Consider the following 19,354-nt stretch of genomic DNA (forward strand, 5'->3'; position numbering starts at 1 on the left):
CTTTGTATATCATCCGTAGCAATAAAAATATTTTTGGACTCCAAAAGGATTAAACATCCAATAAACGCGCTTAATATGGGTATCACTAAATTTCCCTCTAATTCCCATCTCCTTTTAATGTTCAAATTGTGGTCTCCCTTTAAATTCTGATGAACACGATATAATCTCGAGATTATTTTTAATAAGTACCATTGTCCTAATCTTTATGAAAAATGCCCAGAATGTCCTATCCATTCGTTGCATCGTTCGTGATTTTTTTTCTTCCAAATGACATATCTAATTTGTAGGTATCCAAAATAGTTTTGACTTTGTAAATTGTAAAATCATTTGAAGAGAAACCTTTGAACCTGTTATCATATTTGGTGGGTAGATATTCTGGATCATAGGCAAACAACTTTAACCATTTCAACCTTCCCTTCCAATTCGACTCAAATACAGTAAGTACGGTTATTGTATTTTGTTGTGTTGTGTTGGGAGCGAGCTTCCACTAGATGGCAGTGTTGCAACACAAATGTTCAAAGAAGAATTCAACGTTGACTCGGAGGATGCTGGGTAATTCAAATATGGCGACCTCCTATGAATTAGCTAAAAAATCCCTTTACGCCTCAGACGTGGATGTTTTACTGCACCCCGAGCTTCTATCTCAGGATTTTCTACAGTTAATTTTAAATGAGGTGAGATAAAATTTCACGATGACACGTCAAGAGTGGAATTTATTGAGTGACATAGAAGACAAACAGTGGCGTTGGCGTACATGGCTAACAGTCAATAGCTCTGGTCTTGTTCGTGTTTAAAGAACGGCTTTTGTTTATGGTTTTTTTTTTTTTTTTGTGGCTTAGAAAAAGGTAAGTTACAAAGATTGCGGGAGTCGGGACCAGCTCGTAGACCTCTACGTACGACATGTCATCCCGCGGCCACAGCGCACTTTACCCAACAATCGCTGGGGAATGAGAATGGCAAAGATTCGAGGTAAACACTCACTAGTGGGCCCGCGAACGGACAGGTGAGTCAAACCTACCCTCAAACGAAATTTTGATTTATATTCTCCTCAAATTAGAACTTTATTTTTGTAACATTATGATGTCCATCTCTTAAAATGCCATCAGAACAGTATGGCTTTAATTTTCAAGTAATTTAATTTCACTCTCAAACCCTTTTGTTGTTGTTGTTTTTGTAAAATCACAACTTTATTCTTACAATTCTATTCCTTTGTTATTGAATCAGTGAATGTATTTTTTTAACTCTCCCGCCAGTTCACTACACTTGATTGTTTCTCCCTAATGCTTAATTGTACTCCCTTTCCTGTATGTTTTCCCTTCCAGGGACCACCTTACTTCTCCTTCCTTTTCATGTGGCTCACCAAACTTGAAGAAGCCGGAAATGAGCACAGTGCCATCATCAGGGGTGGCTGATAGGCTAAAACCCCCACCAGCGCTAAACCTGGCCAACCCTATTCGTCGTTTGTCTGGCAGTTCATCAGCAACATCATCATCTCCGTCGTCGTCTTTGTCATTATCATTATCATCTTCATCAACATCATCATCATCTTCTTCCAACAAGATCTTTTCACGCTGCCCTGGCACAGCAAGCCTCAAGCGGGAGGCAAACTGCTCTGTAAGAACTGCAAGTTAAACAGTTGCTATTTGTCCCAAAAAACACATTGGAACAGGGCTTAGTGAGTTCTTCTCATTTTTTTTCTGCTGCATGTCTTCAGGGTGAACTGATGTCTCCAGAGGTGAAGAAAAAGATACAGCATGTGACTTGGCCGTGACGTCTGAGTGACAGCGAATTATCCCCTTTCAACACTCGCTAAACGCTGTTGTGCCCCCCATTACTGTGATTTCACCCCGTGGCATCAAATAAATGTTTTTAAAAAATGTGAATTCATTGGTCATCTCACTCATTGTGCTCTATTGCAGGGGGTTTCAAATTTCTGACCTCGATGGCCATTTTCCCATTCTCCAATACACCTGATTCATGTCATCAGGACTGCGATTAGGCTCTGGTCCTCGAGGACACACTGTTGCAACCTTGATTTTTAAAAAAATCCAGGCTTTCGATTTTGTTGATTTTAAAATTTGATCAAATTTCCTTTTAAAAAAAAAACGAAATTTTTATTTTGGACTTAAGACCACAGGTACCCCTGTATGAACAATATAATTTGGCAACTTTTTTTGCATGTTTTGTGGACTTTACTGGCCTTTTTAAGATCAGTTATGGTAGCTTTATTTGTACCAGCAAGTTTTTTTTAATGAGTAGTATGCCAATACAAATGGTCAATGGTGCTTCTATTTGAGTGGGGAGAATCTATTTCATGTCGATAAAGATCAGCATGGAATGCACAGTAGTAATGAGCAAATGGATCTATATATAATAATGAGAGACGGGAATCAAAAACGTTCTTTTTGAGAACTGGTCGGCTCACAGTAATTTGATTCCTCAGAATTGTTTCTCTGCATTGCCTGACAATTGTGCTAATTGCTTTTGTTCACTTGTTATGGATCACTTTTTTTTTTTTTGCAGTTGCTTGATTGGAAAATTAAAGATAAAATCACCACTGCGGAAATCGTGAGTAACCCTTCTTCGTCGCAACATCCGAGCGCCGCCTCTGGCCATCATGGTAACGAAAGCAATACTTTCACCATGCGTCAGAACAGTTATCGTAATCAAACAATTTAAAAAATTGATGCATTGATGGTGTATATCAGGGGGTGTCCAAAGTCGGTCCTCAAGGGCCGCTTTCCTGCCTGTTTTCCAGCTCTCCCAGGAGACATGCACCTGATTCAAATCATCAGGAATGTTCCAATGCTGCTTCAGAGCTGGAGGATGAGCTGATCATCTGAATCAGGTGTGTTGCAGCCGAGAGAGATGGAAAACAGGCAGGATAGTGGCCGTCCAGGCCCGGAGCTGGACATGCCTGGTGTATATGAATAAGAGACGTAATGCCAATTGTTAACTCTTTATTTTGGATAATTCTCAAGTCCATAAACCTGACACCATGCACATCTATCTACATTTTACAGACGTCAATAACACCAAGTTGTTTCACAGATCTAATCTATGCACAACACAGGGATTTAGTCAAATTAGAAGCATGCAATCCGCAATCACGCCGACGCTAAACCATAATTCATAGTTGCAAACATGTCCTCTATATTCATGCAAGACATTATTCTGTTAACAGTATTCACCAGTCCTTGCCAGTTAGCTAAGCCGAACAATAATGCACATTAGAAAGAAGTAAAGGCACTACGGTGTGTGCCGCAACCGCTTAAGCATTTCGATATCGTATGATTGAATGCGTGTGAATGTGTGCGGCGGCATCCTTCAGATGTCTTTGCCACACTCAGGGCACAGAATGTCGTCACGCTCGGTCAGGAAACCGCGGCCCACCAGTGACACGGAACACTTCTTACAGTTGAAGCAGTCGTTGTGCCACTGGCGCTCCTCGAAAGAAATGTACTTGCTGCCTCCGAGGCCTGAAAAAACAAAATTCCCACAATTTGGATTTATGGGAATTCACAGGAATACAATAAAACAGTGTAGAACAGCAGGTTTCTTTAACAGGAAGTGCTATAAAAATGGACGAAGGGATCCAGTACAGTGAATGTACAGTAAAATTCCTCGACAACGAAATCATGTTTGCAGCAAGAAATTTTTCACAACAGGGGGGTTTTCACTGTAGCAAGTTTGATCTCAAATGTAAACACACACACACACAAACGTATGTGTACTCTTTATTTGTATTCCAATAGTGCATAAGTATGAGCATACAGTTATTTGACACTTCATAAGTCGGTGCAGAAAGAAAAAATGGGAAAGAAATTGCGAAATTTACGATCAGCATTCACTTTCACTTACATCAATTTCTTGGATAATGTCTTTTGCTTCCTCAGTCTTTCAAGATTTCGTATAACGCAACTGGGTTTTTTCGTTGTATGGGGGGCAGGAGAATGGGAATGGTGTTAATGCATGAAGCTTTTTTCACACAAGGGGGTATTTTCGCCCATGTAGGTTTCGTTGTAGGAGAGTTTCGCTGTATTTGCTTACCGCTGATGGGGGTGGTGCAGGAAGCACACTTCTTGGCGTAGAGGTTGCAGAAGCAGTTGAGGCAGTAGGCAAAGTCGTCTCTGGAGGTGAATTTCTGGCCAGACAGCTGCTGCTTGCAGCCAGTGCACAGGAAGCAGTCCTTGTGCCAGGGCTGCTCACGGTAGGTCACGCCGCCGGTGGTGATGGCCTAAGATGGAGCCACAGTATGTCGACATTATAGCGCCGCCGGGATGTTATATCTGGAGTGTGGTTTCCAGCCGCTGTCGAATGATCCCCTACCTTCTTGCATAGCACACACTGCATGGCGAATTGCTTCTCGTAGCAGGGCACGCAGAAGTTATGGTTCTCCTTGGGGATGAAGCTCTTGGTGCCGATGGGCTGCTGGCATCGCTGGCAGGTGAAGCAAGTCTCATGCCAGCTGTTGCCCTTGTGCTCCATCTTCCTGGAGCCTTCAACAGCGACAAAAACAAAAGTGAGAACGCCGGGGTGAGAAGAAGAACCTCGGTTGATAGGAGGGTGAAGTATTTTTGTTTCCGTGCCCACCAGGGATGATGGTTTTCTTGCAGTCGTGGCACTTGGAGGAGTATTCGTTGGAATAGCACTCGGTGCACAGCAGTTGCTCATCCTTGGTGGAGAAGGGTTTGTCCACCAGGGAGCGCTTGCACTGGAAGCACTTGAAGCACTCCTCATGCCAGTGGCGGTCTTTGTAAGACAGATCCTGCCAGGATAGATTGAGATGCTTGTTCAGGGACCGAGAATGCACGTGAGTGTTTGTGTGCAGTACCCCACCAAGTTTGACAGATGGGGCTGTTTCTCTTCTCAATAATTATAGTGTAATGAAGACAGACGAAGTGATTCAATTGCGGAATTAATAGATAACATTCACCAGTTTGTTCATCGTGTTACGAGGTATATCGCCTGTGGGACAAATGTGTATGCTGTGAACCTTGCCTGGCAACAAATGTCTGCCTGGTTTTGTTGATCTACATTATCAGTAGCATTTGCGAGGAGAGAAGAGAAAGTGGAATCAATCCGTACTGCCTGTAGCAAGGCTAAAGTTGGCTGAGCGGGATTTTATTTTTTGGTCTTAATTTCTTTCAAACTGTGTTCTACACTTTGACCACAAAGAAGACATTCTATTGCTCATATTTGAGCAAAGGCGAGAATATGTCTTTGTGCAGACAATATTGAATGTTAAAAACATTTGTCTATGGCAATGGTTTACTTTCATTAAAATAATATGCAGATTTTTAAAACAGATCATTTATGTCATATATTTTCTCCCATTTTTATTCATCATACATCATCATCATCATCAAGATGCCCATGCATTTCCAAAGGTCTTGCTCAGCATAAGATAAATTGTATGGAAATTTACTGGTCATTTTCCACAGATTTGTGTGACTAAATTTAGTTTTGTTTTTTTTAATCATTAATCACATTGTGTCTATTTTGACGAAAGGTTAAGTCACCAAGTATTGTATCTTAACCCCCTCACCCCTACCCCCTCATCTAAAAATTACCATCCATGCGTGTGTTTACACAATGCATATGTGCTCACTCTGGTATTGCAGCCAATGGGCTTCTTGCAGTCCTCGCAGGTGTTGGCGTAGAGGCTCTCGTAACATTTCACGCAATAGGGATTCTTCTCTCGCAGGACGTACTTCTTCCCGAAGAGGGATTCTTTGCAGTAGTGGCAGTCGAAGCGGTCATTCATTTTCACCCACAACTGTTTAACTTCACATTGGATTGTTGTAAAAAAAGACAAAGATAAGAGTGAATGCTCGTCTTTTGCTACTGTGTGTATTTTTGCACATTTCAAGATTCTCAATAGTTTCTCCATCTCTCAGCGGGCTCTTATTTTCTTCTGGCTACAAAAGAGGAGGTTATAAATAAGCGCTATCAGTCTACTAGGGATGCGAGAGGGTGTGGGGTGCGTGCACACACACACACACACACACAAACAAAACTCTTGCACATCATCGGTCACCCTGTTACTCTAAGAACCCATCAGCGAAGCTCCAGCTGTCAGCGCTACAGTATCCCTTGTCACTGTGTGTATAAGTGGCTAGAATGACACTTGGAAAAATGGCTTCTCGCTGCCGCAGCTGTTTGCATAGTAGACGCGACTCTGGTTCTTCCACCTATGCCTAAATGTCGACAAATAGTCGTCTATTGTGAGTGTTTGAGCAATTATACAGGCTTTAAATCAAGGGTTGGGATACTTTTTTTTTTCTTTTTTGCTATCGGGGCATTTCAAAAATAGAAGTTAGATGTTTTTAGAGTTCGTCTGACGTTTTGAAAATTGTGTGGCCGGGTCAGATCAAATGCTGTTGCTTCCCTACACCTGCTTTTAATTACGCAGCGTACATCTTTCCATTGATCGTAGAAAATAACTTTTCCCAACTCTTTTGCATTGTCCAATGTCTATTCTAAATACACTATGTCCCACTCAAATCAGCAAAAAGACGCAAGATGTTACCGAAAATATTCAAAAGCCGAATGGTTTCATCTTTCCGTTCACCCCGCCCACATTCTCTCATTGTCTATCGCTGACCACCATGACTCACCTAGCGTACACGAGGATTTATCTCCTGCCTAAAAATAAAAACGGCTAATCTGAACTGCCGCAAATACAATCCGCGGGGTTGGTCCGACACGTTGGGCAGCTGTTTCCCAGATAGCTGGGCTGCCTTTGATGGTGGACAAGCTAAAGCCAGTGAGATGATGAACCATCGTGTGAGTCCTGAAGGTTGACCCCTGCAAATTCTAGCACAACTCTTCTTAAGGCCTGCACGTGAGGCGTGGCGATTACAGTATGATATAACGCAATATTTTTGCAGTGCTAATGATAGAGTCTGATGCTGCATGATGTGATACTCAATGTTTTGGGGAAGCACATATACAAGACAATGAATTATGAATGAGTTATTGATTATCTTAGTTATTGATATCCGTACTGTAACTCATTATGTTCTTGCAGTATTTTGCCAACAATAATGTTAATTTACCAATATTACTGTCATACATACAGTAACTCTCAATAAGGTGATTTTGGAATAATTGTAAAAAAAAAAAAAAACATCTGCAATGAAGTGAATTCAAAAAGGACTCCCAAAATATTACCATAAAAATGCCTCACGCTACGATATTATTGCAATATCGAGGATATTCAGAGATGCGATACAAAACATTGACGATGAAAATATACAAAATACAGTCAAGAGAAAAAAAACGTTGCCTCACGATATAACTATTAAAAACTACTCGCCATACTCTATGATATCTAATCTTGGGCTATCGTTACCATATCAGGACAGTAAATGATAAAGTATCTCAATCTCGATGTTTTATCCTAATCTTTTTCCGTATCGCTACTGTTATCCATCGGCGTTAACCCTCTTTCCATCACATTTCCATTTCAAGGATACAGAAAATGTGAAAATGCCACGGAAAGGCAGTGACCATCTGCCGCTAATCATCTGAATGACTAAATCGAGTGAACGAGTTTAAATCAAAGGTGTCCATTAGATCACATGTTATCTGTTCCATCCAAAGTAAAGGCTGATGCCTTCCGAAGTGAAAATGTAGTCAATTTAAAGTAGAAAATGGCCTCTGGGATGAGTAGGGGGTACATTTAGGGTGATGAAAATCTAAAAGGCTGCTGCCTGAAGGCCTGGCGGTAGCCTCTTTAGGAATGCCGAGTGAAGGAGAAAGATGGCAAAAAGCTGACGAGACTGTGGAAGTGGGATGAAGGAATGGATGGAGAGGTGAAGATGAAAATGGGGAAGAGCGGATGATGGATGGATTAGTCTTACCTTCCTGTGTGAGGAGTTTGTGTCTGTGCAGAGTCTGGATCAGACTGAGGCAAGACTCACTGGGAGACCGCTAGTCAATTGCATTACTCCACCCATGAGGAGCTAATTGAAAATAGGGGAGGTGCAACATTAAGAGTGGGTGGGTGGTTGTTTGGCTTTTTTTTCTTTTTTTTTTTGATCTATAAATAAAGCGGCGCTTCTCAGAGATAACCCCGAGGCCCTCCCATTCACTCACTGACTCCCAGAGTCAACCATACGGCCTTTTACGGTCACCCGGACAATTTACGTTCACCTTCAGAATGCGGCATTTGTTTTCGGCAATGTTTGTAAAGTGGTTCAACATAGTTTTTGTGTAAGGGCCCTCCCTGCTTTTCCAATCTTGACAGCAATTATCTCACATGTCAATGGTAGCCGACACAAACGCACACCAATTGTTATGTAACTTCACATTATTTTTTGCAGGCAATAGGACAGCATCCAAAGGGGTCGGGTGTCCAACCAAGAGGGTTGTCATCTCCCTCCCCGCTCATGTGTCTCATCTGTGTCTCATCACTGGGGAAGATGCATACAATCCCAATCCTGCAATGCGCTGGATATTGTATCCAGACCTAGTGATGACAGACAATCACATGGTGCCAAATTATAGCGCTATTTTCTTCATCCTCCCACGCAAACTTGCACAGTGCGCAGGCACCCCAGTTCGTTCTTTCAGCCAAAGCTTCTCTTGCTTACGCTCAGGTTTTCTTGACCCGACGGTCCCTGGATTCTCTCCAGTGAGAAACACGTCAATGGTGCTTCTCCGAGTGTTCTATTTGTGGTGCGCCACAGAGAGAATATTTTGTGTGGGGTGACAAAATGGGGGTCTTTACAGCTTAATGTGTTCATCTGACAGATAAATCAAATCCAACAAAGTTGGGACGTTATAATACAATGATTTACAAATCACGTTCAACGTATGTTAAACTGAATGAGTTACAAAGACGAGATAGTATTTAATGTTATGATAGTGGATATTTGAATATAAAAGATTTTACAAGAAGTCACATTTTATGAGATGAAATTCGAATTGAAAAGATGGTCAGGTCCTTTTCACGAGTCTTTGCACAAGCTAAGAACCTGACAAATAAATTTAAAGTACCATCCTAATCGGATAAAGCACTGCATATGAAGCGATGCATCATAAAACCTCAAAAATGGAGAGTCTGTAAGACAGGATGTCATGTTTGATGACTCTATTTGGTGTACCGGAAATTTAAAGCAGATGACCCGTGGTGGAAAAGAAGACAGAGCAACATGAGGTATTCATTAAACAGAACATGACTAGTAATAGACTGGATGACTTTGTCTGTCACAGACACGGGGCATGTTTTCATGCATACTGCATGTCTTTGTCAAGCAGGATGATCACGAAATATTTTGATGACGCAAGTACAGTAATGGGACAAACTCCTAAACAGAAACAAAGATGTTAAAAAGCCTCCATTATTTACAGCCAAAGAATCCCGTTTATTCATTCATTCATTCATTCATCTTCCGAGCCGCTTGATCCTCACTAGGGTCGCGGGGGGTGCTGGAGCCTATCCCAGCTGCCTTCGGGCAGTAGGCGGGGGGACACCCTGAATCGGTTGCCAGCCAATCGCAGGGCACACAGAAACGAACAACCATACACACTCACACTCACACCTAGGGACAATTTAGAGTGTTCAATCAGCCTGCCACGCATGTTTTTGGAATGTGGGAGGAAACCGGAGCACCCGGAGAAAACCCACGCATGCCCGGGGAGAACATGCAAACTCCACACAGGGAGGCCGGAGCTGGAATCGAACCCGGTACCTCTGCACTGTGAAGCCGACGTGCTAACCACTGGACTACCGGGCCGCCCTAGAATCCCGTTTAATCATGGAAATATGATCAAGCATATAACAAAGCAATGCACTCTGGAATGCGAAGTAAAACAAACACACAAAGACTTTATATTACGGTTTAAAGTTTCTACTTGGTTTTACAGGTGGAATGTTACAAGACTATCGCTGCAATTTAAATTGACAAGCGTACTGTAAAAGCGGCGCAATTTTCCTTGAAGTATCCTTGAATTATTTGGGAGATTTTGTAGGAATTTAGTCGTTAAAAAAAGTCATTAGAATTCTTTTTGGAATAAAGTTATAATTAGTTGGTTTTTTTTCATAAAGACTGAATTTGATTTCATAACATTGTGAGTATTAGGTTGTATTTGCCCCCAAAATTTGAGGCAGTGCGACCAATTTATTTCATCTACTCGCCCATGCGCAAACATTAAAAATGTTTTTTTAAATAGAGAGATAGCTAGCTAACTAGCTAGCTATATATTTTTAGCTGGCTAGCTAGATAGATAAAGGAAATGAAAGGAGCCGAAACCAAAGAGGAAGGCAGGGCCAACGTGCAAATGACTGCCGTGATTGGCTAAATGTATGAAAAGAGGCGGGTCTTGGGGTCTTCAGGCGAATCTATGGGTTTCACATCACTTGTAAACAATGAAGCGTGCGCTGATTCCCCCCCCCCCCCACCCCCAGTAAACGTATTGCGCCAGAGGATACAAATCCTGATGAGTGCGAATCATTTTGTGAGGAAAAGGTTTTGGCCAAAAATAAAATTCAGGGAATTCTGTTTTCGGGATGAGTGGCTGAGTGTTATTCGTATAACAAGAAAATGGGAGGAAAAGTGAAAGCGTTTTGTAATTTTGATCCTTTGTGTATTTGACAAATAGCGTCTCATAGTCAACATGCAGTAAGATTGTTGATACGCTCCCATGCTGCTGTTTTAGTGAGCAACGGAGTTGAAATGGGCTCAGCTGTCAACAATTTCAACATGTGATCAATACCAAACAGGAAAGTCTTGGAGAAAAGTCTGAAATCTTTGATTCTGCAAACTATTTCTAGCCTGGCTGGGTGCTCCATTACTTTTGTCCAGTTGGCCCACAGTGACCCCCGCCCTTGGTATACAGCACAGCTGTGCAGTCCAAGGGATAAAAGTGCAGCTGTCTCGTGAGGCTTAAGCTCGCCCGTGTTCTTGTGCCGCCAACGTTAAGAGGTCGGGTGGAAAGGTCAGGAAAGACGGACCCCGTTGTCGCTTTTGGACTCTTAATCATTAGGACCAATTCCTACACCTCATCAGCGATCCTATAAGAGCATCCTGGAAAACTCTTAGAACTGAGAGGGCTGGAAATGGATGCCGCCAACCGACTTGAGCGTAATATCGAAGGTCACTCAAAGGGCAATTGTATCTGATGGGGAGGATGGAATCATTTTAAGCTTCCTCTTATGGGACAAGTGAGCAGCTTAGTCACTGGCGCAAGAATAGCGTTCATGATGAATCTGATTGAAGACATGAATCTTCATATATTTGTGCCCTTATTTTCTCACGGCAGCTTCTTGCAGAAACACACACACAACCCCCCCCCCCCCCCAAAAAAAAACCTGAGCCAAATAAGAAGCCCAGGTTTTGAAATTTTTCAAATCTCAAATCAATGAAAAGAGATTCACTGGGATGACAGGGCCTTTTTGGTTCGATTATTTAATTCAATAATGCTCCACATAATACAGCGCCGATTCCCTTATGAATGTCATAAGACTGAGATGAAGGCCAGGTGATTTCATTTATGCTTTCTCATGCCAACGGAAAATTTTCAATGACTTGCACCAAACCACCCTTCAGGAGACGAACATTTTTTGAGATCAAAACACATGCCATTGGAATTAATAGCACAACATCATAATAAAAATGCCTCAATTGTGCTTTAAAAATTCTGTAAATCATCAATATTAACTACTATATCTATATATTGAAAACAGTAAGTCATGAGTGACAGGGAACTCCGGCAAATTTACAGCTCTGCATTTTCAAATGGATGACCTTGACCTCACTCTGGCTAGGGACCGTTTTAGAGCGCGTCGGTGTCACGCTGTGAAAAAGCACCGTGTTGATATAGTGTCATGATTCTCTGTTTGTGACCAACAAGTGGCACTGTAGGGCTCTCCCTGCAGCTTCAAACCTCTTGGTCGTTATGCAATTAGTGCTTTAAAAAGACTGCCGGCACAACCACTCGGTGTCGGGTCATTGTTTGTGTTTGTTTATTTGCTACTGTCATGTTTGTTCCGGTCATGTTTCTATCATGGTTCTGTTCTAGTTTTTTGAGCTTCAGTCATGGTTTTTTTTTAATGATTTGGGAGCCTCATGTTGTATACATTGCAATTGTTTTTTAATTCAAATTTGTGTGTAGGTCTGTGTCTTCGGTCCCAGCCGGCGACACATTTTGATGATGTTGTCAGGCTTAATATCTCCACTCTGTCATCGTCAACATCACTTGATATGTAAATATATACATATAAATGTTTTAGAAATTTGAAATCTGCCCATCCATCCATCCATTAGTCAACTACTAATTAACTTAGCATTCTGAATTTAATGACCTTAAGTTAGAAACACCCTACCAGGGCACGGCTCCAGGAAATTTCCCTCTCCCGGGGCTAAAAGGGGGCTGGACTTAATACGCAGAGGAGCTGAGAAGATCGTTTATAAATATAAAGAAGATTCTATTTTTTCTTATGCACATGGTTACCCATGACAGCAACCACACGTTGTTATTGGCACACAGCAGGGGGACTGGTTCAGGGCCTGTGGAGCGGATCGGGGTATCAATGTCTTGCTCAAGGAGGCCACAGCCATGTGTCCGGGGATGGCCTTCCACCGGGGGGGTCCCCCTCGATGGCAGGTGACAATCTTAACCATTTGGCCATGGCTGCCCCCATATATATTTTAGAATATCAAATAAAATGTTGGAAGGGCTTTACCGGGACGACGGACGGGACTATAAAAGCCTACACACCAGCCTCGGTGTTCCGCCATCTCCTACCCTGCCAATGGCTTTGCGCAGCATCAGAAATGCTGTTTCATGTTTCATGTCAACTTTATTGTCAAATGTGCTGTATGTGCAGCACACAGCACAGATGAAATTTCTTTCCTCTCAACTACAGGAGCGAGAGGAGCCGCTGCGGGTGCCCGCGCCGCCATCATGTATTGTATGTAATGTATTTGAGCCCACCTGTTTCTTACAAGTTGCTCATTTTTTTTGTACATCTCAAAGATATTTGCCGAGCATTCATAGGAATCCTAGCAGCATTTAGGACACCACAGCATACACTTCACCCCCAAGCATTTTTCTCGGATTATCATAGTGATTTGTCACCTCATGTTGAGGCCAATATTGACCAAGCCTAATTTTCGCAGTCTGCGTTCGCTGCCATTGCAGTGAAGAGGGTCTATATATGACTTGGCAAATCCTCGCACATTTAAACCGGTGTTGTGTTTCCAGGCGGCTAAATCCCTGAAAAGATTAGTGGGTTGTTTCCACCCGGGCAGCCCCTTTATATAGAAAATCTCTTTTCTTTATTTTCTTTGTTTGCCCAAGTGCCGCTGACATGTCAACCTGATACTCCCCCGTGCAGAAACAGACAGAATGGCTTGTGGGCAAATTGTGCAAAATAACATGTTTGCTTCCCACATAAAATGGTCAGCATGCACAATTGTATTGTTGCATCGCAAGCAGTCAGAAGGCGGTCCCAGTGTCTTGTGCTAAATGAGCATTCTGTGGTTGGAGGATACCATATCGGATAAATAAGCATCTATTTCGGGAGTATGTGGCCCGGTAGTCCAGTGGTTAGCACGTCGGCTTCACAGTGCAGAGGTACCGGGTTCGATTCCAGCTCCGGCCTCCCTGTGTGGAGTTTGCATGTTCTCCCCGGGCCTGCGTGGGTTTTCTCCGGGTGCTCCGGTTTCCTCCCACATTCCAAAAACATGCATGGCAGGCTGATTGAACATGAATGTGATTTGGGCAAAACCACCGTTAATAGTTGTTATAGATGCAAAAGAACTCACCTTTTTGTCATCCATCTCTTGGGGTATTATCAAAGACTGCTATGTTACCTGAAGGGTGGAGCTAAACATACCTGTACTATAGTCCATAGGTTACCATTGCATTTACACTACCAAAGGTGAAGTTACAAAATAACCCATATTATTTGGCTAACAGAAGAATTTATTATTTTTAACGTATTGTCAAATGCAAAAAAAAAACATGCTGCAGTTAATAGAACGGACGTGGCCTCTGCCAAACCTTGTCAGATATGCAAAATAACTAATCTGGTGGGTAAAACCCGTCATGGTATAGTACCCAGATGCACCCTGTAGTCCGTTTCTGTTGATGCTTGACTCTTAATCTATTCTAAATTCGGTGACTGAGTGAAAGACGCTCGCTTGCCATGCCAGCAACCGAAGCCCTCTGTTCCTGGGTGTGTTTATCCGGCTAACTCTGCCCGTTGCATGGCAATAGCAGCTGCCATGGCCGCTCTCCGTTGCCAGGCCTCGAGTGTCCGAAAGCAGGATCAGGAACTCAAGCCCTGATTCAGAAAATCCCTGAGGGTTTGCTCCAAAGTACACTACAGTATGAGTAATTGGTAAGTGGACTTTCAATAACAGGCTTTTTTCTGTGACACATACAAAAGCACTGTTGGGTATGATAAGATAGTTGTCAAGCAAACATGACATTTGCTGCTTTCGTTTCAGTCTAAATATACAGTACAGTATATGGTGTTACATGTACTGTTTCAGTTTCCCAAGAGGCCTGTGCGCAGACTCGGATGACTGTCTTTCCTTGTATTAGCTCTGCCTACTTTCTAAGTACCGGTAATCATTTATTTACAAGTTGCAATCGGACTGATTTTATGATTACAATCTGTTTGTCTTGTTGAACGCTTTTCATATCCATACGGCGGTACCCTGACATTTTAAAACTAGGTGGATTTGAAGTGTACTGTACTGCCAAATTTCCATCCAATCATTTTCTGGTGCATTTAGGGTTGCGGGTGATCTGGAGCCTATCCCAACTAACATTGAGTCATAGATTAGGTAAACTTGGTTTGGTTATCAATCATTCAGGATACATATAGACAAAAAAAAAAACATTCACACTCACACTCTTCACTCGGTCGACAATTTTGTTTTCAGTGAAGCTAGCATGCTAGTTTTTGAAATGTGTGAGGAAATTCATAGTAGTAAATTCCTCCAAATAGTGCACATAACATTTTTTTTAAATACACCAATATACAGCAGTCACACATAAAGAGCCACTGTTCCCAAGTCAGTCTGTTTTAAAATGCACTAATTTATCCCAATCACTGACGAAGGTACATTTGCAGCTACTTCAAAACTCCTCATACCACATTACTAATGGTGACGTTATTTTCCTCATCATGTGTCATTTTTCAGCTGTGGCAGCTGCAGCCATTTTAGGAATGTGCCTGTGAACATTTTTTCTTCCTTAACTCAAAAGAGTAGCTGTTGAAAACACTGGAGATTTTGTGTCGATCACAAGTGGCCGAATGAATTCCCGGTAGTCTTAATCTACTGCTGTGCGCTTGCCTCTAATTGGTAATGTTAAGACACAGCGAGCAAAAAGGTCAAGGAATTAGTTCTGAGAAGGTCAGGAATCTGCTATATTATATTAAACTACAAATTGCAGTGGCAGCTCAGTGGTTGGTACATCTGCTTCACAATTCTGAGCTTTGAATCTTGCATGCTATCTTCCTGTTTGCCCTCGATATGTTCTCCCTGTGCTTGAGTACGTTCTCCTCTACGTATTCTTCCTTCCTCCCACATCTCAAAAACGCGCATTTTTACTTCATTGAAGTCTAAACCAAGTCTTTACAATTTGCGACACATCAAAAATGCCATCCAAAGAAATGAAATAAGAATACACGCTACCCTGACAAAATTGAAGACATTACGCAATAACACATGCACAAAAAAAAAAAACCTGCATCCAAGTAGGAAATATCCGGTGAGTTGATGTTTCACCTCAAATCATTCCATTCAAGTCAACTGAAAATATGGCGGACTGGAATGCTACTGTATAAATGCATGCGCACTCAGAAGTGAAATGGGATATTCTGGGACGCTTTACAACACAATGAAATGCCTAATGAAATGAATCTCGGTGGCTAAAAATATGCCGAATGGTCCTCTTGGTGGGAACAAAAACTTGACAGGTTTTCCTCCAAATATTGACAGTTTGCATCCTACAATTGTGACGAGATCGAGTTTCATCTCGGCTGTTGTATATGAAAGGCTATAATCTTTTGGCTAATGCCACCACATCATTTCTGCCAATGTCAAGTTGTTCTTGAACAACTTGCAATGTTATCACACAGTAAGAGTATGTCCCATTTTTGCTTTTATGTTTTGAGTTTGTTTTTTTTTTCCTCCCAAATCGTGCAGTTGTAGGACTGGCACCTGATCAGGGGGGTACTTAAAGATGCACCAGTCGGTTGGATATTTGGAGAACATTCAATATAAATGTAACAAGGCTATCATGGCTCAACGTCAGAAAACAGCTGTGCCGTGATTGGTTGTTACCTGAGCCCTGAGCAACTGTGATGTTATTTTCAGTTGACAGTGTGTGGATAAATGCCTGCCTCATGACATGACTAAAAATGACTTTACTGCAATTTCATATTCTACAAACGCAAAATTCATCAGAATGACAGGTTTGCCGTTGACGTTTTCTGTAAGCCTCTGTAAAAAAAATTTTTATTGAGTTGAGTTGTAGTCTACAGCTTATAGATCAGGTGGAAAAAAATCTCATTTTGTAAGAAAAAAAACTGGCAGCCAAGCAGGCTTTTTCTATCCACTGTACAATGTATAGTTTTCAGTTCACCTCTTGTGCGTGTTTTTGGACTATGTGAAGAAGCCAGAGTATCTGAAGGAATCCCACTCTCGGATGCAGGATCCACACAGAAAGAAAATTGGATTCGAACCCCCAACTACATAACTCTGCGGATGTGCTAACTGCTTTTTCACTCTGTTGTGAAATGCTCCAATATACTATAAACTTCTATTCAAATATTTCATCCATTCATTCATTCATTCATTCATCTTACGAGCCGCTTGATCCTCACTAGGGTCGCGGGGGGTGCTGGAGCCTATCCCAGCTGTCTTCGGGCAGTAGGCGGGGGACACCCTGAACCGGTTGCCAGATATTCACAGGGCACACAGAGACGAACAACCATTCGCACTCACACTCACACCTAGGGACAATTTAGAGTGTTCAATCAGCCTGCCATGCATATTTTTGGAATGTGGGAGGAAACCGGAGCACCCGGAGAAAACCCACGCAGGCCCGGGGAGAACATGCAAACTCCACACAGGGAGGCCGGAGCTGGAATCGAACCCGGTACCTCTGCACTGTGAAGCCCACATGCTAACCACTGGACTACCGGGCCGCCTTACTATAAACTTCTATTCAAATATTTCATCCATTCATTCATTCATCTTCCGAGCCGCTTGATCCTCACTAGGGTCGCGGGGGGTGCTGGAGCCTATCCCAGCTGTCTTCGGGCAGTAGGCGGGGGACACCCTGAATCGGTTGCCAGCCAATCGCAGGGCACACAGAAACGAACAACCATTCGCACTCACACTCACACCTAGGGACAATTTAGAGTGTTCAATCAGCCTGCCACGCATGTTTTTGGAATATGGGAGGAAACCGGAGCACCTGGAGAAAACCCACGCAGGCCCGGGGAGAACATGCAAACTCCACACAGGGAGGCCGAAGCTGGAATCGAACCCGGTACCTCTGCACTGTGAAGCCGACGTGCTAACCACTGGACTACCGGGCCGCCTATTTCATCCATATTCTACAAATCTTAACCTCATTAGGCATCCAAGGAAGATGGTTTCTATCCCAGCTGACTTTGAGTGAGAGGGTGGTGGTACATCCTGGACCTGGTCACCAGCCAGGGCACATATCGGCAAACAATCATTCATAATCATATTCACACCTATAGGGACAACTTTGTCATCAATGAACCTATCATTAAGAGGAAGCTTAAGTACTTAGAAGAAACACACACGAGGCCCAAACTTTAAAACTGTGAGGCAGTTTAAACTCAAATGCGTCACAAGGGTGCCCCACTTGTTTCATAATTTTCACAAATTTAGTGTCTGAGTGGCACGGTGTAGTTTGCATCATCTCCTTGTGGCTGCGTGGGTTTTCAATGGGTACTCCCACATTCTAAAACACACATGCCTGCCACCCTAGCGAACCGAAGTGGTTCAGAAAATGAATGGATGGATGGAAGCATGGATGGATGGATGGTGAGTATAGCCCATGGAAGACTTTTTAAATATCAAATATAATATAATATCAAATGACCTCTAAGAGGGAAAAGGCCCAAATCACTTTACATCTGTGTTGTTTGATCTTGTAATTGGATCAACCCATGTGACCACAATTTTATAATGTGGTCAAAAATGCAAATAAAATTTTTCAATTTCTGGTTATTACTGAAAAAAAACAGCACAGGGATTTAACAAACAACAAAGATTGTGACTGTGTACCAAGACTTCGACCAATCTACGTAATATGCAGTCTGACGTTTCAAAATACTCTCCTCATTTACGCTGCATTTCACTTAAGTCATGTTTCACAAGCCTGCTGGCTACAGAATAGCCCAAGTTGCCCAAGAGTCATGTTGAGTCCGCTCGATATCATCCCTTCCAGTCAGGTGGGTTTAAAGGCGGACCCCTTGGTCAAAATAGACCTGCTGCTCCTTGGCCCTTGTAACTATAGCGACAGTCCACTCAGCAGTTCCTCACTGCTGTCATCTAGCTCCAGCAGGTGAAAGGCGAGTGGTGCATGCAGAATTGGGGGTGAGGGTTAGATATCCTGGCTGGCGGAAGCGGTAGCAAGTGGAGCTCTGACTTGTGTAACTCTAACTTGACTGATACGTCCTCTTTGGGTGAAAGTGTGGACGTGTGAGATTAATTTAGCTTTTTTTCCCCCCCGTCAACCATAAGCCAAAGGATTTCTTATGCTAACTTTCCTCACCAACAACCATTTAAATCGAATAATAACTACATTAGAAGAGTATTTTGCACTAAGGTCAAACTCCTGTCAACATAAAGCCTTTATTCACGATAGAAGTGTTATTTTCGGTGACATTTTAACATTCCTAGCGGTGATACAAGTTTAAACCTACCTGTCAGTTAATGTGATTAGAATTGTTAACTCATTCAGTACCAGCCAATTCTGGACCAAATCTGAAAAGACGTTTAAAAACGTCTTTGGGAGTGAATGAGTGAATAGGTTCTCTACTCTATGAACCTCCTGACTGACCAAGCTACTCATCCTATTTCAAAGGGAGAGCCCATCCATTTCTGTCGCTTGTATCCGGGCTTTTGCTGTGTGGGTCACATAGCTCATGACCTGATGTGACGGCAGGAATGTAGCTCCACTGGTAAACCAAGAGCTTCACCTTTCAGTCCCGCTCCTTCTTTCACCATGACAGATTGTTGCAGAGTCCATCTTCATCACTACAGACATACTGCACCGATCCACTGTTGAGCTCCCACTCCATTCTTCCCTCACCCGTGAGCATGACCCCAAGATATGTGAA

At 42.6% G+C, this 19,354-nt stretch overlaps 2 protein-coding genes and 1 long non-coding RNA gene across 3 annotated transcripts in view; 1 reads left to right on the forward strand and 2 right to left on the reverse strand.

Moving 5' to 3' along the window:
* LOC127611648 (uncharacterized) overlaps nucleotides 1–19,354 on the reverse strand; it is a 127,271-nt gene that overhangs the window by 85,718 nt on the left and 22,199 nt on the right. The gene's annotated exons all lie outside the window — the stretch shown is intronic.
* Nucleotides 507–1,883, forward strand: c12h2orf49 (chromosome 12 C2orf49 homolog). The gene is made up of 4 exons (XM_052082328.1): nucleotides 507–674; nucleotides 840–1,003; nucleotides 1,323–1,614; nucleotides 1,715–1,883. Exons 1-4 carry the CDS (start codon nucleotides 546–548, stop codon nucleotides 1,769–1,771), a joined length of 642 nt encoding a protein of 213 aa, XP_051938288.1. The 5' UTR covers nucleotides 507–545; the 3' UTR covers nucleotides 1,772–1,883.
* fhl2a (four and a half LIM domains 2a) lies at nucleotides 2,944–5,805 on the reverse strand. The gene is made up of 5 exons (XM_052082285.1): nucleotides 5,612–5,805; nucleotides 4,594–4,768; nucleotides 4,330–4,499; nucleotides 4,051–4,237; nucleotides 2,944–3,479 (listed from the first exon to the last, which is right to left on the reverse strand). Exons 1-5 carry the CDS (start codon nucleotides 5,765–5,767, stop codon nucleotides 3,328–3,330), a joined length of 840 nt encoding a protein of 279 aa, XP_051938245.1. The 5' UTR covers nucleotides 5,768–5,805; the 3' UTR covers nucleotides 2,944–3,327.

Source organism: Hippocampus zosterae, chromosome 12 (genome assembly GCF_025434085.1).
Source record: "Hippocampus zosterae strain Florida chromosome 12, ASM2543408v3, whole genome shotgun sequence".
NCBI classification, from domain to species: domain Eukaryota; kingdom Metazoa; phylum Chordata; class Actinopteri; order Syngnathiformes; family Syngnathidae; genus Hippocampus; species Hippocampus zosterae.